Below are 22,682 nucleotides of genomic sequence, written 5' to 3'. Positions count from 1 at the left end.
AGGGACAAATTTTTCCCATCCCCCTTTCATCCCCGCAAGCTTTGTCCCTGTCCCATTCCTGCAAGCTCTGTCCTCATCCACACAAGCCTCAAACACTTTAAAATCATAAGTGTTAGAAGTTTGTGCAGTTAAGGCAGAGCTTGCAGGAATGGGACTGGGGGATGGGACAGGGATATTGAGATCCCACAAAGACAGGGATAAATTTGTCCCCGAGTCATTTGCTACAAGTCTCAGGGCAGCCCACTGAAGTTAGCAGCAATGATAATGCTGGAGCTGGGGCTGCAGTGGTGGAGAACAGGCAGACAGGATGGGAGATTGGGACAGACATGTGCTTGCAGACTTGCGCTACAGTACAGCTGCATTCCAGAGAGCTTCAGTAAAAGTTAACTGCTATAGCTGGATGCAGTAGAGTTCGCCAGGGTGGATAAGGAATGATTTTCATCAATAGCTGCATCGGAAGCAGATGATTGCCTATCACCCTTCCCAAACCTGCTTTCTCTGTCCCCCTTTACTGATATGTACCATATGTAGCCCCATACACACTCAAATATGCATATAAATGGACAGACTATTATTGCTCAGCAATAGTCACTTTCATATTTGTGAGACACGTTAAAAAAAAAAAATCCTCTCAAAAGATTCCGTCTTGGAGGGAGGGAGAATGCTTCTTAAAGTGCATCTACAGCCGAGGATGTATGCATCTGTCTGTCCATCCACATGCATGTTTGAATGTGCATGACCTAACACATAAAAAGAGTATACTTTTGATCAAATCCCATTGGCTCCCTGTCAGTCATCGCATTTAAAATCCTACTTTTAATCTTTAAAACTTTATCTTCAAATGAGCCTCAATTTATTAATAAACTACTTATTCCACATAGGATATCTTGTTCCCTTGTGAACACAGGGCTTTTACTTATTGAGCTACAGCAGCTTCTAGGCAGGTATCTCTGACTGCCCTATGAAATGATAGCTTAGGGATCTGATAAGCTATCATATCACAAGGCAGTCATAGATACCTGCCTAGAAGCTGCTATAGCTCAATAAGTAAAAGCCTTGTGCTTCTCTTCCAGAGGTCATGGGTTCAGCTCCCCTAGCACATATTTTAATTGGGGCATTCTACCTTGCAGGTGCACCGTGATGATCTCACAATGAGGTTACCATTGTGTAGCTGCAAGCCTCCATTTGCAATGAAGTAGAAGCTATGTTACGGTCAGTATCTGTTTTTTTTTCTGTTTTCAAGCTTTTGCAATGAAGTTATGTATACAATCTATATATTTCTGCCATGTGCTTTATTTGCTGAATCCACCTGTTTCAAGAATGACCTCACTGAAAGCAATCTTTAGTGAGAAAAAAAAATGTAGCCTTTTAGCAAGAAACATAAAGCTGTTTTTTTCATGTGCTGTGCTTCAGTTAATGGATCTTTTCCTCTAATTATCAAATATCATTACTGTTTGCCCCCAAAAAATAGAAGGTTTTGAAAGCAATATCTTTGTATTGATGTGCCCTGTTTATGTGGTGGCTTATTAAATGTATTTTGAGCTTAATAAAGTCACTCTGTCTGATGGAAGAGAAATAAATAAAAGCATTAAACAGATTCAACTCCCAGTATTACAATTATAATGAAAATCAGCATAAAATCGCCATTCTATTAACATAATATAAAGGACGCCTAACTTAGAATCAGGGCCCTTGTATGCAGGTAGAGTTACCATATGGCTCCAGAAAAAGGATGGCGAACTGAGACATCTGGGTTTTACTTCCACTGCTTTCAGTGTCTTTGCGCTCAGATGTCTTTATGCAGGTACTTTCTCTGTACCTAGTGGGCTCACAATCTAAATTTCTGTAGCTGGGGAACTGGAGGGTTAAATGACTTGTCCAGGGTCACAAGGAGCTGAAGTGGGAATTGAACTCAGCTCTCCCGGATCAAAGCCTGCTGTATTAACCACTAGACTAGGTTATTCCTTCACTAGTTGCACCACCACTACAAGCTAAGAACTAGAGTTATCTAATCTTCTATTTGTGCGTCGCTCATACCTATACAGTTCAAGGCAACTGTAAAGAGAGGTGAAGAGGGAGAGAGAGGAAGTGGATAGGTAGGGGAGAGAGGGAAAGGGAGAGACGAGAGGGTAAAGGAGATTAAGTTTTCTTCGGAAGATAATGTGGCAAGGGTCAATTCTGATCTTTTCAGTTCTAGATGGATTACAACAACAACAAAAAACAAACAAACCCAAATACAATATACAAACAATATCCAGAAAAAAGACCAAACATGCATTAAAAAAAATAAAGATAGCTGAACTCAGTTCAAATATGATTTCTAAATAATCAAGTTTTAGTCTTGCATAAAACTCATATAATTTGTTGTACTTCTAATATTTGAAGGCAATGGAACAGCTTGAAACTGTGTAATGCCATGTAATAATTTATTTAAAAACCACCTTCCCAAACCCAAAGGGACAACCAAGGTAGAGTACAAGCAATGTACTACAAAGAATACAATCTCCACGTAATAGAATGTGAATAACAAGAAATCAATCAAATTCTATTTATAAGAATATAACAGACCACCAGTAGAAATGATTGCAAAATTCTGCTCCAGTGAAAATAATAACAGATACAAGATTATATGGATTCTGATAAACATAGAAACATCCCTCCAAATTAAAGTGGATAATTTGCCTGTAACTAATGCAGAGGTTGAGGTTGAGTGAAAATAGAAGCTTTTTGTTTATTGCCTGACTTGAAGTTTAATGAATAATTGTTTTTCTATTAATTTTCTTTACCTTTTGGTGACTCCATCAGGATAAGCAGCCCTCATATAATGTGGACTAGATAAAGATTTTGTTTTTAGTTTGAAGCATTTACCTTGAATTGTTTTTTTGTTTCATGAAATTGTTATGTTCTGTAACAAATGAATAAATTTATAAATAAAAAATAAACAAAGAAACATCCCTCCACTCCCATTTATTGTTTTATTAAACCTTTCAGAAAAAAAAGTAAAATTTATGGATTTTGTTGAAAAATGTTATGTCTGCTGTTGCTTGCTATATGGGACTGATAGTGGGGTCAGTGGTGAAGCACTAGTTGGAAGATCCTTGGTCAAATTCCTCCCTACCACTTAGAAAAGAACCTTTTGCCGATTATACAAGTGTGCATGATCAAACCATAAACATTTTGGTGCAAAATTGTTTTTAATCACGTTGCTTACAGAAGGTACACACTGAGATAATATTTCATATGCACAGAGACATGAAGGTCTATGGCTACTGGTGTCTGTACCAACTAAGGGCTAGATTCACTAAGCTCACCAATCGTGCTTGCGATCGTGTACCGACCCGATTTTCCTCTGATTTGATTCACTAACCTCGTGGCCGATCAATTTCTGATCTGATCCGCGCATGCAAATGAGGGGAAATGGCATGAAAAGTAGGAAGGCAGCGATTCACTAAACTGAAGAAGGAAGACCGACTGGGCTTTCCAATCCAAAAACAAACGACTGCTGAGGACCAGTCGCTCACGTCCTTGCCGACTGTCCTGCTCTCTGCCGCCCTGAAACCATCAAAACATCTCCCTAGTGCAAAAAGCGCCCTGCTCTTTGTTCTCTGCTGCCCTGCCTCTCTGCGAGCCTGTGTTTTAAACCCGTGGATTTAAAGCAGGGCTGCACTATGGCGTGTTCGACGAGAAGATGACGAGAAGGGAGACTCAAAGGATACGCAGCTTACACTTTGGATTGCAGCTAAAAGCATTATTTTACCACAATGTGAGAGTGTAATTACTGACTCGTGCTGACAATAAGCAAATTCAGTATGGTCCAATAAACAGTGCTACGGCCCAACCAGTACAAGAGTTCTTTGCAAAGCGGCTTACGCTCATGGAAGAGGCGCTTCTGCTCGGGCTCAAAAACAGAGAGGTATAGACACGGCACTGACTCTCCCCCCCATTATTTGCAGCCTGGGGAACCGGGAGTGACCTGCCTTGTCACCTCAAGGAATGTGAATAGGGACGGGGAAGAGGCTAGTGTAGCTAGGTAAGAGGGCCATAGAGTTATAGGGACAGGACTAGCAAGTTCCCAGAGCGACTGAAGGGAGCTGGGTCAAACTGAGCGGAGCAGGGCAGCAACGGCAGGTCCCGGGGTGATGGCGGGGGCAGGTCCCTGGCTTGGATCCGTGTCCCCAAAGTTCCCCCTCCCCCTAGCTTCTGCCTGCCCCAACCACCTGATGTTGGTGAAATAAACTGCCTGTTCTCTTCTCCGCACTTGCTTTACTCTGTCGCTGCTCCCTTTCCGCGCCCCAGGCTGGCTCCCTTCAGCTCTTCCCTCCACTGTTTCAGCAAAGTGATCCCCCCCTTACCTTAAAGCAACAAGGAGAATCTGCGCATGTGTCAGGATCGCTCTTCAGTGATCCATGGGGTTGGTGTGGGGCGTGTCTCTGATCGCATTAATTTGCATGAAGACTAGTAGTGAATCGGTCACCCGGCCACGGTTCGCCCACAGATCAGATAGGTGAGTTTTGTGAATCTAGCCCTAAAAGTGCTGTTGAAAACAAGATTATTCATTTTTTGCTCTAATTAGGTTTAAAATCTACTTTCTGAGAGACTCTGGGTTGTCATTTGTTTGTTTGAATAACTTATCATGGCCACCTAAACCTATCAAATCAGAACAATGGCCTTTATCTCTTGAAACAATAGTGCATTGAATAAAAATAGACCACTACAGTAGAACAGCAATTAAGCTAAATAAATGGTCAAACAAAATGCAGAAGTCTGAATACCCTCTGGTAGGGTTGTCCAGGAAAACCTAAAGTTGAGAAAAAAAGTGCAAATTGAAGTTTCTCCTCACTACAGCTCACTTATAGGTGACGGTGAGCTCCCCAAACCACCTCCAGAATCCCCTAGACCCACTTATCTACCACCCCAATAGCCCTTATGGCTGCAGGAGCCACTTATATGCTAGTAAAAAAGGGTTTTGGGGGTGTATAGGGCAGTGCACATGTTTAAGTACCAATGCAGTGATTACAGGGGCTTATGGGCATGGGTCCTCCTCTCTATGGGACCCTAACCCACCCCCAAGACGACTGAAGCTGCCTTTGTGCTGGACGACTAGGCTTTCCTATGCCAGGCAGCCAGGTGATGATGGTCTGGAGGCTGAATTTTAAAGTTGTGATTAAAATTTTTATGGGGGTGGGGAGGGGGTGGGGTCTGTGACCACTGGGATAGTGTGTGGGGGTCTGTTTTATGTGTTTTCAGTGCATATCTGGTGAGTTTAGGTGGATTTTTGTGACTTAGACCACGTTTCAAATGGTCTAAGTCACAACGTCCAAATTCCGTTGATCGTGGGCTGTATCACTTTTGGTTATACATGCTGTACGACTAAGTCTAAGCCGGTCCACGTCCCACCCAACTCCCGCCCTCGACATGCCTCCCAAAATGCCCCATTTAGCTTTGGAGTTGAGCGGCGCTATGAGGGCCTAAGTCGTTTAGAAATACGTCCAAAACCCGGTTTGATTATCGGCGCTTGGACGTTTTTGAGAAATGTTCGTCCAAGTGCCGACTTAGGCCAGTTTTTGGACGTTTTTCTCTTTCGATTATAAGCCCCATAATGGTTATGTTTTCACACTCAGGCACCATTTCCAAAATCGGGCCCAAAAGTCTTTTTATCAATGTATTTTATTTAATGGTCCACACATAAGATTTGCTCTGGTGGTGGACGGGGATCTGAAGCTTTTTTTCTCCTTGAGTGACCATATGCAACTTGAATAAGAGACTATTATGCACCATTAAATACCAATTCATGGTAGATATTAAGAGTTACAATCTATAAATGTAATTAAAGCAACAGGAGAGTGTATTTGATAGAAGTTAATAGTACAGTGCTCCCCCGGTCATTCATGGTTGGCGATTCGCGGTCCTGGTCATTTGCATTTTCCAACCGTGAATGACTGGGCAGGAGAGGGCAGCTGTATTTATTTATTTATGCCGTTCTTCCAAGGGAGCCCAGAACGGTTCACATTAATTTATTCAGGTATTCAAGCATTTTTCCCTGTCTGTCCCAGTGGGCTCATAATCTATCTAATATAACTGGGGCAATGGGGGGATTAAGTGACTTGGCCAGGGTCACAAGGAGCAGTGTGGGTTTGAACCCACAACCTCAGGGTGCTGAGACTGTAGTTTTAACCACTGCGCCACTCACTCCCTTTTTTTCTTTTTTTTTTTTCCACACACTCCTCTTTGACACCAGCTCCTGATTGGTGAGGCCCGACTTTAGTGCAGGAAGAGGTGGTCGGAGCATACTGCGAGTGATTTTCTTCACTCGCCGGCGCTCCAGCTGATCTCTCCTGTCTCCCCCACTAAAAACCGTATTTGCGGTTTTTCAACATTCGCAGGGGTTCCTGGAAAGGAACCCCCACGAATATCGGGGAAGTGCTGTATCTCCTTTCTGCAAGTATTAGATGTCAATATAAATAGTGGGGTTCCCCAGGGGTCTGTGCTGGGACCGCTGCTTTTTAACATATTTATCAATGATCTAGAGATGGGACTAACTAGTGAGAGAATTAAATTTGCTGATGACACAAAGTTGTTAACTCGCAAAAGGATTGTGAAAAATTGCAAGAGAACAGCATAACTATACCAAAGTGTACGTGCTTACAATGGCATAGCGAGAGTGTGTGGCTCCCAGGGTGTTGGAATCCCTCCCCCGCCCCCTTGTTCCTGTCCGACTCCCCCTCCTGCCCTGGGTGCTCCTTCTCGTCCTCTGTCTGTATCTCTTTAATTTTCCTGGCGTTAGCAGCATCACGAACTTGCTGCCCTCAGTGGTGTCAGTTCTCCTTCTGATGTCATTTCCTAGGCATGGAACCCGGAAGTGACATCAGAGAGAGAGCCACCACTGCCGCGGGTAGCAAGTTCATGATGCTGCTTGCGCCGGGAAAATTAAAGAGGTACGGGGAAGGGAAGGGGATCAAGGGCACCATGAGGGAGATGGGTGCCGTTGCCCACCCCCTGCCCACATTATGCCACTGTGTGTTTAGCTATTAGCAAAGTATGGTAAATTTCTGTTATTTTCCATAATAAAGTGAAGATATTGGAGGTTCATTTAATAACATACTGCTAGGATTTTTTGCATAAAATGTTTTTTTTAATCATTATTGATGACAGGAGAATGTTTTCCTATTCTTTTGTGGTTGTAACACTGTATTAGTGGAGTTCTAAGGAATCCGACCCCACCTGTTATAATAAGCATATTGGAGATTCTAGTATTATTTCTGTACTGATTTATTGCTCTTTTTCAATAAAACAGACTTGACATAGAGGGCTCCTTTTACGAAGCCGCGTTAGCGGCTTTAGCGCACACACCTTTTCAGCATGAACTAACCCCCTGCGCTAGCCGAAAAATTACCGCCTGCTCAAGAGGAGGCAGTAGCGGCTAGTGCGGCCGGCAAATTAGCGTGTGCTATTACGCACGTTAAACCGCTAACGCGGCTTCGTAAAAGGAGCCTAAAATGTATTTTTATTAATGCATCATTGCTGAGCAAATTTTAAGAAAAATGGAGCTCTATGTAATCGGTGGCTTTGAGGAACCCCAGGAAGGATGGGCTTAAAAAAAAAATAATAATTTTCTGATCAAACACAATTAAAATCATGGGGAAAACTTCAATTTGCACAGTTTTCCCCAACTTTAGGCTTTTCTGGACAACCCCTAGCCCTCTGGTTTTCAAAGCACTCTCCTATACAACTGATTTAGATGACAAAGAGAACATTTGTATGCAGCCACTGCAGCATCCATGCAAGAGGACTTCCTATGGACTTCCTGCCAGAGAAGAGTGCTTCCTTTAAAATAACCACAGTAATTAAAGAGCTATCCCCCTTAAACTAACAATTCAGAAAGCCAATAGGAAAAAAAGGCTTATACAAAGGGGTGCTGAAAAGTTCTCAGTCCAACCAACCAACTTCCTAAATTCTGAGCGTTATTTTGCCACTGTAGCTGAAAAGAGTGTTATCTTATTTCATTAAGTGCCAATTAGCAGAAACAAAATTCTATATTTTCTGACATTGTTTCAGACTGAACCATATCCACGTCCTTCTCGTCTTGGCTGAGCTAAGAACTTTTCAGCACCCCCCTCATACAAAAATCCCTTCATTCTATAATCCCGTTTGCACAATTTGACACTTAGCATGCAAAATTGCACACACAGGTTATAGAATAATGCCAGTTAACGTTAACTTAATTGATAAATTAAAGGCACTAATTGTCACTAGCTACAATTGGATTTAATTAGTGCTAATTGCACTTAGCCATAGTTCTGATTATAACCTTAGCAAGTAAATCTTTTAGCACGGAACAACTAAGGCAGGGGTGTCAAATGTTGGTCCTCAAGGGCCGCAATCCAGTCGGGTTTTCAGGATTTCCCCAATGAATATGCATGAGATCTATTTGCATGCATTCCTTTCATTGTATGCTGATAGATCTCATGCATACTCATTGGGGAAATTCTGAAAACCCGACTGGATTGCGGCCCTCGAAGACTGACATTTGACTCCCCTGAACTAAGGATTGTGGACATGGGAGGAGCATGGGTGGGTCAGAGGTATACCCAGCATTTATATACAAAGGTTCTAGAATGTTGTCAGTTGCACGCACAACTACCTGACAGTATTCATGCGTGAGCATTTACACTAGCCTTTGCTAAGACTGTTCTGACGTTTTTCCATTTTCCAAATTAATGGTCAGGCACTAATGCTGCCTTTAGCACACGGCCATTACCAAAAATTAGCATGCAATCCCTTATCACCATCTATTTTGTAAGTGGTAAGGGCTCAAGCGATAACACTGTGCTAATTAGTTAGTGCACGGTAATGTGGCTGCGCTAATTCGCGCTGTCGTGCCCATTCTCCGCCCTCAAATAAGTCCCTTCAAGAAATGTAAAGATAAATTTTTAGCACATGGTTTGTGCACACGCATTGTGCATTTATCATAGGACACCTCGGCGTGTCCCACAGTAAGCCCTTTTAAGCTGCGGTAAGCACACAGCAGCACTTAGTGCAGCTTAGTAAAAAGAGCTCTTAAGAAGGAAATAGAGGATTTGAGAGGCAAATTTAGGGTTACCAAAACTTCCCGGGAAAACCCGGACATGTCCTCTTTTTAGAGGACTGTCTGGGTGCCCAAAGGAATTTCCAAAACCCAGCAGTTTGTCCAGGTTTTGGAAGTTCCCGAGCTCAGGGCCGCATCTGGAGGTTTTCTGAGCATGTGCGGACGTTGACACGATGACATCATATGCGCACACGCACTGACATTATCGCCTTGACATCTGCGAATGCACAGAGGGACTCCAGATCTTGGGGAAGGAGACAAGCGGTTCAGCTGGGGGGTGGAACTGGAGGCGGAATGGGGCAGGGCCAGGCCTCTTTTTTTTTTTTTTAAGAGGAAATCTGGAAAGCCTAGGCAGGTTGCAGATCCTACTACATCTTTATATAGGCACAATCTCTATGAAATTCACATATTTCCTGCAGGTTTGGTATAATTTCTTTTTAATGTTCTCAGCTAATAAAATTCCAATTATTTACACACTTAAGTATTTAAGCATTGACTGCAAGTTTTTGTTCAACAATTGCAAATAACAAAATAAAAATAACATGGGGGTCCTTTTATTAAGTCGCACTAACCAATTTAGCGTGCACTAATTTTTATAATAAAAAGACCCCATAGAGATGGTGTAGGAGTAGAACGCTTATCAGCTATGTGCATCACCATCATTTTACAGAAGATACCAAAGCTAAAGACATCTGATAATATACGAGGTGGTGCTGAAAAGTTCTCTGCCCAACCAACCAACTACCTAAATTCTGAGTGTTATTTTGCCAATGTAGCTGAAAAGAGTTATCTTATTTCCTTAAATACCAATTTCCAGAAACCAAATTCTATGGGTTTGTTTTTTTACATTGTTTCAGATCACTTATTGAATCATATCCACATCGTTCTCTTCTTGGTTGGGCTGAAAACTTTTCAGCACTCCTCATGGGCTTTCTATTATTTTTGTAATTAACTGGTACCCGATTTTCTCTTCACCAGAAGTGATTACTACCTATCCCGTGCTTCAGTATTTTCTTACGTGTTCTTCTCCATTGATCAACCCGCCTGCATTACACAAATGTAAATAACCATCTTGAAAATGACAGGCCTATTCCCAATGAGAGCCTGTAGAAAATCCATCAAAGGGGAGGGGGATGTAGAAAAAAAAAATAGGGACATACAAAAACAAGATCAGAAAAACTGGAATATTAAAATGAAGGTGGGATGAATGACCGTACTGGGAAAAAAATTCTGAGCATCTTTGTCCCTTTGCATTGAAATAGCTGTGGCTGGGTTGGGATTTCTTTTTTTCTCTATCATTTGCAATCTTGCTTTGCTGGATGGATTTGAAAGCTTGCCGAGGCAGCATCCAGTATTTTCAGAGCACACATGAACCCCATGTGCATACATTTTAGGTTTCTATCTGAGGTAACATATAGAAATAGAATAAAAAACAAAGGAAATAAGGTACGGTAATACCTTTTTTGCTGGACTAACTCAATGCATTTTGTGATGGGCTTTCCAAAGCTCATTATAAAATGCATTGAGCTAGTCCAATAAAAAGGGTATTAATTATCTTATTACCTTTGTTTTGGAGTGGGTTTTTTTTTTCTATATTACCTTGGAAAGTGGACTAACACGGCCGCCACATCATTTCACTCAGGGATCTATCTGAATCTGTCAGGGATCAGAAGATAAAAGGCATCACCATGGCAGAGCTCGTGTGCACACAGGCACCACATCAATAAAGGGCAACTAATGAATGAATGAACAAGACAGCTCAGGAGGAAAGCAGGTGAAACTGCCGCAATAAAACACAACTACCACCTAAGAAACCAGGATTTCAGCCCAGACAGATGCAAACACGTTAGGACCACATAAACATGCATTTATGCACATTTTACTCAGAAACCAGGGATGCTTCTGTGACACTTCCAGTCATTCATTCATAATGCAGATGCACATAGTTTCTCATTTATTTTGCTTTACTGGTTAAAGAGGGGGGGGGGGGAATCAAACACCATATTACCAGGCCCTAATGATCATCTTTACACAGCTACAAAATGGTGGCAGTGCACTACTATACGTCTATTCACACAGATATTATACGAGCATCATTCGGGGGGCCCTCCCCTCCCCCGCTCACCAACCTGCGGTCACATAGCCGCGCGCCGCCTGCGCGAGGAAGGCGGGCGGGAGGTGCTTGTGCACGCGGTAGTCCTTCTCGCTGCGGGACCTCACGCGCTCCGAGAAGTCCGAGCTGGGCCAGGCCCGCCGCAGGGTCGTGCTGCGCGTCTTCTTCATGCCGCCCGCCTCCAGCCCTCCTCCTCCTCGCTGCGTCTTCCTTCTCAGGCGGGACGCGGCTCGGCCGTCCCTGCGAGCATCGGCCCGCGCCCCCGGTCCGCCCGGATCCGCCGCGCATCCCACTTCATTGGCACTCGGGGCCGGCCGCCGGAGTCATTGGAGGGCGCAGACTGCAGCGCGGTCTGCGAAGCTGCTCAGCGACGAAGGGGGCGGAGGTTAGGCAGGAGATCTGGAGCGTGAAAGGCTCAGGGACTAAACCCCCCCCAAACAATAGCTGGAATCAGCACGGGCAGAGAGCGCTCAGCCGACTGTGAGCCTCTGCACAAAAGGCCCAAAGAAATCCCTTTGCTTTGGAGCTGCCGAAACTGAGCGCCCCGGCGATCGGGACCTGCCCCACCACCAGCTGACTCGGTGACTAAAACGCTCCGCTTGCGAGGTGCCTTTATTCATGTCCTTCGCCTAGCAAAATCCAAGTGAATAATCGATGAAACCATCTCGGAACCATCTTTTCTGCGGCGATGGAAGCGGCAGTCAGTCCCCCCCCCCTCCTCCCCCAGATGCCTCTTTGCACAAGGCTTCCTCGCGGACGGACCAGCAAGCAAACAGTTCCTATTCTAGCAAAATCCGAGGACTATTTCTCCCTCCCTCTTCTTCGGCAGGTTTCTGACGCGACTCTTTCGACAGATGCCTTCTTGGGGATTCGGCTAGTTTTAGCAGGCGTTGTTTTCACTCAGCGCAGCGCTGGAGCATATTAAGCTATTACTGCTCCTCCTGCTGAACGGTAGTGCCTTTGAAAGCTGTGAATAGCTATTGAAGGGCAGGAAGCAAGGTAGCCACCCAGTCTCATGCTAATCAAGGAGCTGTCTTGAATTAGGCGCACTGATCCTTTCAGCCTTCACATTTTAATGTAAAACACCCTAAGGCTCGCTCCAGCCTTGGCTTGGCGCCCAGCCTGTAACCGACTTCCATGTACTGTATTGTATTTACATACAAAGCTATATATATATCTTTAGGCCACCTCAGTCTGCACAGTTCAAGTCTATGGGCTAGATTCAGTAAGCCCACCGACCAAGTCCCGACCCCTTTGCGACCCGATCATCCTACACTCCAATCCGCACATGCAAATGAGCGGGATCGGCATGCAAATATAGGTAGGCAGCAATTCACTAAAAAAAAAAAAAAGAGGGAAGGAGCGACTACTGGGGACCAGTCGCTTATGTGCTTTCCGACTGTCCTGCTCTCTGCCGCCCTGCCCCCCCTTCGAGCCGCAGGTTAAAAGCATCTACACGGACAAGCAGACTTCCTTCAAATGCCCTGGACCAACCTATGTAATCCTCTCCTGCCTGCCACCCTTCCCCGAAGTGCAACCCCGCTTTAAACCCACGGGTTAAAACCATGCAGGGAGGGTGGCAAAGAGCAGGAGAGTCAGGGTGGATTTGTGTTCTGTTGCATAGCTGCCCTGGACAGTTTTCATACATTTCCCCTCCCGGTGTGCATATTTTCTTCCACTCCCTTCCCAGCGCATGAGCCAGCTTTTTTAAGGCTGCAGCGAGTCCCGTGAAGAGATCGGGCCTGGCTCAGCTCTCGATGCCTGCCTGGATTACTTCCCACCCCTCCTCTTTTGTTTTGACCTTGCTGGTGCAGGCGCAGACCATCTACAGGCAAAGAAGATGCTCTGCACATGCGCCAGGATCGCTCCTCAGCCTCCTTTGCATGCAGGCGCAGTCAGAATCGGTCGCCCGGCCTCAGATCCGTGGGCTTAGTGAATCTAGCCATATGTCGGTCATAAAGGAACTTAAGGGTCAGTTTAAGTAGCTGCAAATAAATTCCATGCTAATGGCACCACTCGCTGCCTTCTCTTTCTCAGATGGCTAAGCTTGTGTGGAGGCCAGCAAAATCTTTGAAGATCAAGACTCAAGCCCCGATGCTCTAAACTTACCGTGCCTATATATATATATTTATTCATTCATTCAATTTTGTGTACCATTCTCCACCAGGAGCTCAGAACAGTTTACATTAATTTATTACATCTTTATAAAGGCATTTTTCTCTGTCTGTTCCAGCGGACTTACAATCTATCTAATGTACCCGGGGCAATGGAGGGATTAAGGGGAAGATTATCTAATGTTCACGGTAAAATCCAATGGGCTGCTATCATGGCCACTATTGTAACGATTTCAAAACGGCAAATCATTCTTTAAAAATTGTGCATGCAAATGGGGTATGTGGAGAGTCGCAGAGGGTCGCTCAAAGCAACCCACCCGATCTCCCCCCCGGCAGCGGGAGGGATGCCTACTCCCGCCATACAACCCACCTGAAACCCCCCTGGCAGGAGGGATGCCCACTCCCTCCCCTCGCCACCGTCAAGCAACCCCCCTTAACACACACACCCCTGGCAGCAGGAGGGATGCCCACTCCCACCACTGTCATAAAGCAATCCCCCCCCCCCAGGCAGCAGGAGGTATGTTCACTCACCCAGCTGCCATCATACCCCCACCCAGCCTCAAAATGGCAGGACTTCCCCTCCCCTGGGGAGGAGGGGCCTTAAGCAACTTGAGCCAATCAGAGCCTTAGGCCTCTCCCCGATGAAGGGAACATGGTAAAACTAGAGAACATTGAGGTTGTGGGATAGTAGACTTAGGGTCAGAAAATTCTTTTTCACAGAGAAGGTGGTTGATGTCTGGAATTCCTTCTCGAGGGAAGTGGTGGAGATGAAAATGATGATGGAATTCAAAAAGGTGTGGGATGAATACAGAGGATGTGTCAAGTGGTGCATAGATGGCAACTCCAGTTGTGAAGAACTAAGGCCGGTACTGGGCAGACCCCTGAAATGTAACTTAATCTTATTTGTACTCTAACTGTAATCTATTTGTTATATCACACAGTAACGTACACTCAATTTAATATCCAATTTGCAAGTTCTTCCAGAATTAATCCAGGTACCTCTCCTCCCTTGTAACAAAAAAAAAAAAAAAACAACCCAAAACTGTTGTAACTTCACTGGAAATGTCCAGTTAGCTCTTTTGTAATCCGCCTTGAACTGCAAGGTATAGGCGGAATAGAAGTCCCTAATGTAATGTAATGTAACTTGGAACATGAAGACAGTGCTGGACAGATTTTTATGGTTTGTGTCCTGCAATGACAAGATAATAATAATAATAATAACAGCTTATATACCGCAATATCGTGAAGTTCTATGCGGTTTACAAAGATTAAGCAAAGGTACAAATTGATTGACTAAGAGGGGAGGAAGAAAGAGGGTTAATAGGACAGGATGGTTTGGATGGTTTGACAGCAAGTCTGGAAGTTGGAACCTAAGTGCCAGGTGGACTTCTATGGAAATGCCAAAGAAAGGCAATCATGAACATGACTGTTGGGCAGACTGGATAGACCATTCAGGTCTTTTTCTGCTGTCACTTACTGTTATTGCTATTAGCATCTGGCTATGCTGAAGTTGCTTGAGAGGATACAACTAGTTCTACATTCAGGGTGAGCTTGAATAGTGTTCAGATTAAAGAGAAAAGGTTCAAAGGGAGGTGTGTGCAAGTGAGACTGAGGAGTGCTAAAAATAAATAGTGATTGTTTAAAATGTGTAAACGTTCTGGCTGGTTGAAAGGTTGTTCTGAGCATATGCACTGAGAAGAGGGCGTGCTTGCATGGAAGTGTGCATCGTAATCAGGTGACCTGGAGACAGGTACAAATGAAAGCCAATTGACTAGCTGATGGCTCAAGCAGTAGATTCAAAGAGGAAATTTAGCTGAGACAGTGTTGAAAGAGTTGGTGAGTGAATGCTTCTTTTTTTAATAAAAGGAAAAAAATGAGTGTACATGGGTGCTGAGAAATATTGATTCCTATAAACATTTTTCTTGGATAGGAAGGGAATATAATACATTTTGCTACAGTGAACTTGCCAAAGTTTACAGTGAACGACTTATCAGTGAGGGATAAATATATAATCCTCACATACTGAAACCTGATGATTTAATGTTCCCTTCTGGTTTTAAGTCTGTTCTGACTCTGTTGAAAGCTGTGAAGCTGTAGGCTATGGGAAAGAGGCTGTAGCTGTAGGCTATGGGAAAGAGGGTGGGTTTAGGAAAGGCAGAAGAGAAGCAATTTTGGACCTGGAGATGAAGAAGAGGGAGGGAGAGAGAGGGAGCAATGTGAGACCCAGCCTCTACCTGTGTATGGGTCACATCATTTTTGGCCAATTTTAGTCCTAAAACTTCCCTCGACTTATAAATGAGTACATATCAGGACTCAACACCGTTTCTTAGGATCTAGGAGCTAGTACAAAAATGTAAGAGCCAGACTTGAACAACTGGAATTTTTATTTATGCATATTTATAATGTGCCCATTCAAAAACGCTGCACCTTCAAGGCTTTCAAAACCTTCCATGAAACGATTCCGTACTACATGAAAACGAAACTACAAATCTACTTCCCAAAATGACCACTGAGGTCCCAAGGAGAAAAACGGCTGACCATACCTTCTGACCGCTCCCTCAAAACTGAAACCGCCTGCAAACGCTCCTACTCACATTTCATACCCAAACTTTGGCACACAATCCCTCCATCTGTCAGATCACTAGATGGACTCTGGAACTTCAGGAAGGCCGTGAAAACCTTCCTCTTTACTAACCCAGCGCCTTAAAGTCATTCACTCTGAAATGCCACCCAGTCAACGCATCTATGTCACTTAATCTCACCAGATGCTACTTAGTACATATGTTTTATTGTCATGTCTAATTTATGTAAACTGTCATCTCTGTTCTGTCTGGATTATTATGGATGTACTTTGTAACCTGTTCTGGGCTCCTTTGGGAGGACGGGCTAAAAAAATCGAATAAATAAATAAAATAAATAAATAAGGTGATGCACAGCAAATTATTTATTAAAGTGGTACTACTGTAAAATGCGGGATTTAATTCCCAACCTTCACAGATTGCACACAGCTCTGTGCAGCCCTGCTGTGGCAACGCGGTATGGTACAGATGTTTTGTTTCTGGCTTTCTTCCCTCCCTGCACACACATCACTTCAGCCCAGCAAGAGAAAGAGCTGCCCAGCTGCACATTGGGCTGTTTCTGCCTTCTCTGCTGCTCTGGTGCCTTTAAGCCGCACGGCTGTATGGAGGTTCACATGACTCAAAAAGAACCGTTGGGCCCGGGATGGCAGTTGAGCAGGAAGTTTGAGGAGGCTGAAGAATGGTGGTTGGTGTGTGTGCCTGTATGTCACAGGGATTGGAGCAGAGTAAAAAGAGGGTTTGCCTGGGAAGATACCTCGGGGATAGACAGAACAGGGTTCTTGCTGGCAGTTAGGGGAAGAGCAGAGACAGGGCAGTGAAGGCTGAGGGACTCTAGAAGGCTCTCGCCCTACCCCATCCCCACAGCATGGACATCCAAATATCCCTCCCATACCCATCGCTCTCTTCCTGTCTCCCCTGCAAAGCACACAGGTACCCACTTCTTGCTGCCTTCTGTTCCATCCCTCCCCCAAGTTACACATACATCCAGCGCCCTTTCCCACTAGGGTTGCCATATGGCTCCAGGAAAAGGAGGATAGATTTGAGATAGCCGGGTTTTACTTCCATTGCTTTCAATGCAGCAACTGGCCCCAGATCAGTTCCTCTGCTGCGGACCACCCTCCCACCGCTGATAAATCTTCCTATTTGCTTGTATGTATAGCTGCTGCAGCCAGCAAAGATAAACAGGTTTGGCAGGGGAAGGTGGGGCTCAGCCTCCAAACCCTAGGCACATGGTTGATTTGTTTTTTAGGTGCCATGGCAACCTGGCACCTAGAGTTTGCTGAGCCTTGATATATATGATAGCTCTTATGAATAAACCCTTTCCATATGGCTTCAGGAAAGGGAAGTCATGTTTGACGAATTTACTACAATTCTTTGAAACAGTAAACAAATCTATCGATAACAGGGAACCAGTGGACATAATATATCTGGACTTCCAGAAAGCATTCAATAAGGTTCCACACGAAAGACTTCTCAGGAAATTACAAAGCCACGGAATAGAGGGAGACATACTAAGGTGGATAGGTAAATGGCTGGAAAACAGAATGCAGAGGGTAGGCATAATTTGGAAGCTCTCAGACTGGGAGAAAGTGACTAGCGGCGTGCCCCAGGGCTTGGTTCTTGGGCCCATCTTATTTAATATTTTCATCAACGATCTAGAAGAAGGAACGTCCAGTGATATCATCAAGTTTGCAGACGATACAAAGCTATGTCGGACAATCAGATCACAAAAGGACAGCGAGGAACTACAGAGAGACTTGAGCCAGTTAGAGAGATGGGCAGAGAAGTGGCAGATGAAGTTTAATGTGGAAAAGTGCAAAGTAATGCATTTGGGCAGAAAGAATAAGGAGCATGAGTACAGCATGTCAGGTGCAACTCTGAGTAAGAGTGAACGAGAAAAAGCCCTGGGGTACTGATAGATAGGACCCTGAAGCCGTCATCTCAATGTGCGGCGGCGGCAAAGAAAGCAAATAGAATGTTGGGCATGATAAAGAAGGGAATCACGAGTAGATCGGAGAGGGTCATAATGCCGCTTTATAGAGCAATGGTCAGACCACACTTGGAATACTGTGTCCAACACTGATTTCCCTATCTAAAGAAGGATATAAAACTGCTCGAGAGGGTGCAGAGGTGAGCAACAAAGCTGGTAAAAGGTATGGAGAACTTGAACTACGAAGAATGGCTTAGAAAACTGGGACTGTTCTCCCTTGAGAAGAGGAGACTGCGAGGGGATATGATTGAGACTTTTAAAATAATAAAAGGAATCGACAAGATAGAGCAGGACAAAAAGTTATTTGCGATGTCAAATGTGACTAGGATAAGAGGTCATGGATTGAAGCTGAGGGGGGACAAGCCCAGGACAAATGCCAGGAAGTTCTGCTTCACACAGCGAGTGGTAGACACCTGGAACGCTCTCCCGGTGGAGATTGCTGCGGAACCCACCGTTCTAGGATTTAAGGGCAAGTTAGATGCACATCTCCTCGGAAGGCGCATAGAGGGTTACAGGTGACTAAGTTTTTCGCCAGGTTACACCTGGCTGGGCCTCCGCGTGAGCGGATCACCAGACTTGATGGACCCAAGGTCTGATCCGGTGATGGCAGTTCTTATATGTGTCTTAATATTGAACCACATCATCCAGTGTGATCAGTAAATGCCAGATGATCACCCACTATAACCTCATAAACACTCCCCCCATTTGTAAGCAACAGGTCTAGTACGTGGATTCCATTATCAACTGCTGGAACAATCCTCCCTGTAGAGAATAAGATGAACTCTCAATCCACACGGGATTTGTTCTTTCTTACAATATTCTACTAGAGCAAAACCATTAAGTTTGAGTCTAGCTATGCGTTTATATTTGGTGACAATATCATTAATATCAGATGTTTCAGTGGAACAAGCAGTAGTACTTAATAACTCAAATTCAGTCATAATGGTCTTAGCTTTGTCAGAAGTAAAACTAAGACCGGAAGTCCATTATTTGTCAGTTGTTTCCATATTAGGTACACAGTCTGAACTGAAAAAGTAGTGGAAACTGTATTGAGTGTCCAAAATGGGAAAAATCCTTAGATTAACAGATGTAGTGGAACACTCAGTATTGCATATAATGTAGACTAAAACAGAGGAATTAAGCAGTCATGGTATTAATATGTTATTAGAATCTGCATGTCCTGATTTGTCATAAAAATATTGATATAATGTTTTGTTTTATCTCTCTTTGCTCATTTTAAGATCTCTTGAGCAAAGTTTGCACTGGCATAACATTAAGTCTTACAACTACCCCTGAAGAAGCCCGTTGGAGTGAAACGGTTGGGCCTCCATTGGGTTTTTAAGATAAGTTCTTGATATTACTAAGTTATTTTTTACACCACAGAGACCTTATATATCTAGCTGCTGGTTATGTAATGCTCAATCGAGATTTAGAGAGACATTGTATTGAATCATAAAAAGGGGCATAACAACCAGGACGAGGGAAGTCATCTTGCCACTGTATCGAGCGATGGTGCGTCCGCATCTGGAATATTGCGTTCAATATTGGTCGCCGTACCTCAAGAAGGACATGGCGGTACTCGAGAGAGTCCAAAGGAGAGCAACGAAACTGGTAAGAGGGCTGGAACACTGCCCATATGCCGAGAGGTTGGATAGGCTGGGGCTCTTCTCTCTGGAAAAAAGGAGGCTCAGGGGTGATATGATAGAGACCTTCAAGATCATGAGGGGCATAGAGAGGGTGGATAGGGACAGATTCTTCAGGCTGAAGGGGACAACAGGTACGAGGGGGCATTCGGAGAAACTGAAGGGAGATAGGTTCAAAACGAATGCAAGGAAGTTTTTTTTCACCCAAAGGGTCGTGGACACTTGGAATGCGCTACCGGAGGACGTGATTGGGCAGAGTACGATACAAGGATTCAAACAGAGACTGGACGGATTCCTGAGGGATAAAGGGATCGTGGGATACTGAGAAAGCTAACCAGAAAATAAGTATAGAAACCCGACCAGGTCGTGCATGTGCAAGACCGGAGGGCTAGGACTTTGATGGGAAGATAGGACTCAATAGGAAACCAAGGTGGCATGGGGGCCCCTTCTGGTGATTTGGACAGGTCGTGACCTGTTTGGGCCGCCGCGGGAGCGGACTGCTGGGCAGGATGGACCTATGGTCTGACCCGGCGGAGGCACTGCTTATGTTCTTATGTTCTTATAATATTAAATTATTTAAATTATTAGCATAAAAGCACAATGCACTTTGAAAAATTAAAATTATAAAAAAATTCCCAAAAAATTACACAGGGGTTTTGGACTAGTGATGAAAACCTACCCCAATAGGTCATGATCTTTTTGATTATAGTCCAGGGGTTTTTTGAGGCCCATGCAGAGTTCATACGTCAGTTTACTATTACATTTACTATGTAAGACTACTATGTCCGACTGACAGTGTCTGGCCTCTAAACTTCATCATCTCTACCCCATTCACCTCCCTCCTCAAACAATCTCCACCTCCCACTGCTGACTACTTCCGTGACAAAGTTCACAATATAGAGGTTTCTACTAGACCGTATTCACTAAGGCCCTCTTTTACTAAGGTGCGCTAATCGATTTAGCACACGCTAAATGCTAACACGTGCAAGTTAGTCTATAGATGCGTTACCGTTTAGCACGCACTAATTCGATTAGCATGCGCTAATTGGTTAGTGCACCTTAATAAAAGAGGGGGGTTAGTTTTCACCATTTCTTTCTCTTGCTGAAATTACAAAGGAGGAAACTACCCATCTTCTGTCCTTTAAATTCACTATTTGCTTCTCCTGAAAGTAACTGGAGGAGATGATTCATGAAAATTACCATCTGGGGGTTTCAAGGAGCCATCTAATATTATTACCACTTAGCAGGCGACATGCATTGGAAATAACAGCAGATATCAAAACCAAAGAGAATGCTGTGAGACGAACTTTATTGGAGTCAATAAAATGTAGTTTGCCAAAGAATGGTTCTTTGTAATATGAAGACAGGACCCGGCATGTTCCGTGTTTCAAAAAACACTCCTTCCTCGGGGGTCCAAATTGTGTAATGTCTCACATATAAGGAACCATATGATGTAGGGCAATGGCGTTATATTTGAAAAAGACGCAAAGCTCCTGTCTCGCTGCTAGACAGTTTTGTACATCGTCTTGCAGTATTCTCTTTGGTTTTGTTGTTCGACTCCTTACTGCAATTCATTGGATCCTTTTTTGTTTTATGACTGGCATTCTGGAAATATGCATTCCAGCTGATAGGGATTATGTATATGATTGTGTTCTTATAGAACATAAATACAAAAAAAATCTCAACCCAAGTGGTTAATGTATATAATATACCAACACAATATTTGAACTCACTTAATAAGATCAGTGCATATCATCACACTCTCTTTTTTCCAAAAGTTATTTTTAGAGATTTTTTTACACTAATTCAGGAAAAGGCCTCAGAAAAGGAGCCTACGCACAGTCTTATCATAGACCAAAATATTCTGCGGAGTTTTTTTTATTGCTCCACGTTCCACTCATAGGCCAGAAAAACCTGAATATATGAAAGAATTTTGAATAAAAAATATATTCAGGTTTTTCGGGCCTATGACTGGAGCGTAGAGCAATAAAAAAATTACGCAGAATATTCTGGTCTATGATAAGACTGTGCATAGGCTCCTTTTCCTGAATTAGTGTAAAAAAATCTCTAAAAATAACTTTTGGAAAAAAGAGAGTGTGATGATATGCACTGATCTTATTAAGTGAGTTCAATATTGTGTTGTTATAGAAACATGATGGCAGATAATGGCCAAATGGCCCATCCAGTCTGCCCATCCAATGCATCCACTATCTACACCTCTCCCTATGAATAGAAACTTGATGACAGATAAAAACCATCACGCTTTAGTGTATTTATCTATTTTACGGGTGTTTTGATGTTTGTTTTAGTTTATTTTGTATATGTTCATTGTAACCTGCCTAGTATTTAGGCACGCTAGAAATAAGCAATAAGTAAATAAATAAAAGTTACTTTGTGGTTAAACAGTATGAAATAGGCTCAGCTCCTTAAACCTAGGCTATTATATTTAAAAGCTATATGACAGTTTCAAGAGCAAAATGTCACATAAAGTACCGTAATGTTTAAATGGTGACACTTGTAAATCATGCTGTTTAATTTGCTGAACAAGTTACTGCAGATGCTAAGGTGGGTGATGCCACAGAATACTTGAAACGCAGGCGCTCAGTTCTTTTGAAGAAGCTGAAGAGTGCAACTCAGAACTGAAGGTAATAGTGATGAGGATTTTTGTGAGGTTAATTAAGTGATAGGAAATCTATTTTCTAAGAGGCTCACTTCCTTATTGTAGGAGAATGCTTAGAGTGTCTTACATTTTTGTTAAGATGGGTTTTATTTTCTTTTTTTCAGGAGTCTGTTTGCTCTGATGCAGCATTTGAAACATAGCTATGCCGGCAAATGGCTCTCCCATGCTGAAATAAGATAGGTTTTCTTGTTTATGAATATTTTAGTTTTAAAGCACAAGAAATATAAAACTAATTTTGACAAACAAAATGTGCATGACTAAGATGAACTCACTATGATTTTTGGATGTATGACTAGGGTTCCAGATGTCCGGATTTCCCTGGCACTTTGTCCAGGTTTTGAAAAGCTTCCATCAAAATTGCGTCGGGAAGGGGCAGCCGTGCATGTGCGGACGCAACGCAGTGATGTCATGCACGTAACATCATTGCATCACATCCGTGCATGCGTGGATGCTGTCTGGGGGTGGGGCAGAATGGGGC

At 43.6% G+C, this 22,682-nt stretch overlaps 1 protein-coding gene across 3 annotated transcripts in view; it reads right to left on the bottom strand.

Moving 5' to 3' along the window:
• STOX2 (storkhead box 2) overlaps positions 1 to 22,682 on the bottom strand; it is a 424,566-nt gene that overhangs the window by 185,066 nt on the left and 216,818 nt on the right. The window contains exon 1 of one of the 3 annotated variants that reach the window (XM_033943212.1): positions 11,215 to 12,223. The exons of the other annotated variants lie outside the window; for them this stretch is intronic. Within the exon in view, the coding sequence (XP_033799103.1) occupies positions 11,215 to 11,368 (154 nt within the window). The 5' untranslated portion in view covers positions 11,369 to 12,223. Of the gene's footprint in view, positions 1 to 11,214; positions 12,224 to 22,682 lie in introns of those variants that run through there. 3 annotated transcript variants of the gene reach the window in all.

The sequence above is a fragment of the Geotrypetes seraphini genome, chromosome 1 (genome assembly GCF_902459505.1).
Source record: "Geotrypetes seraphini chromosome 1, aGeoSer1.1, whole genome shotgun sequence".
NCBI lineage: Eukaryota > Metazoa > Chordata > Amphibia > Gymnophiona > Dermophiidae > Geotrypetes > Geotrypetes seraphini.
Note: the sequence above shows the minus strand (reverse complement) of the source record. Positions and strands in the feature narration are given on the sequence as shown.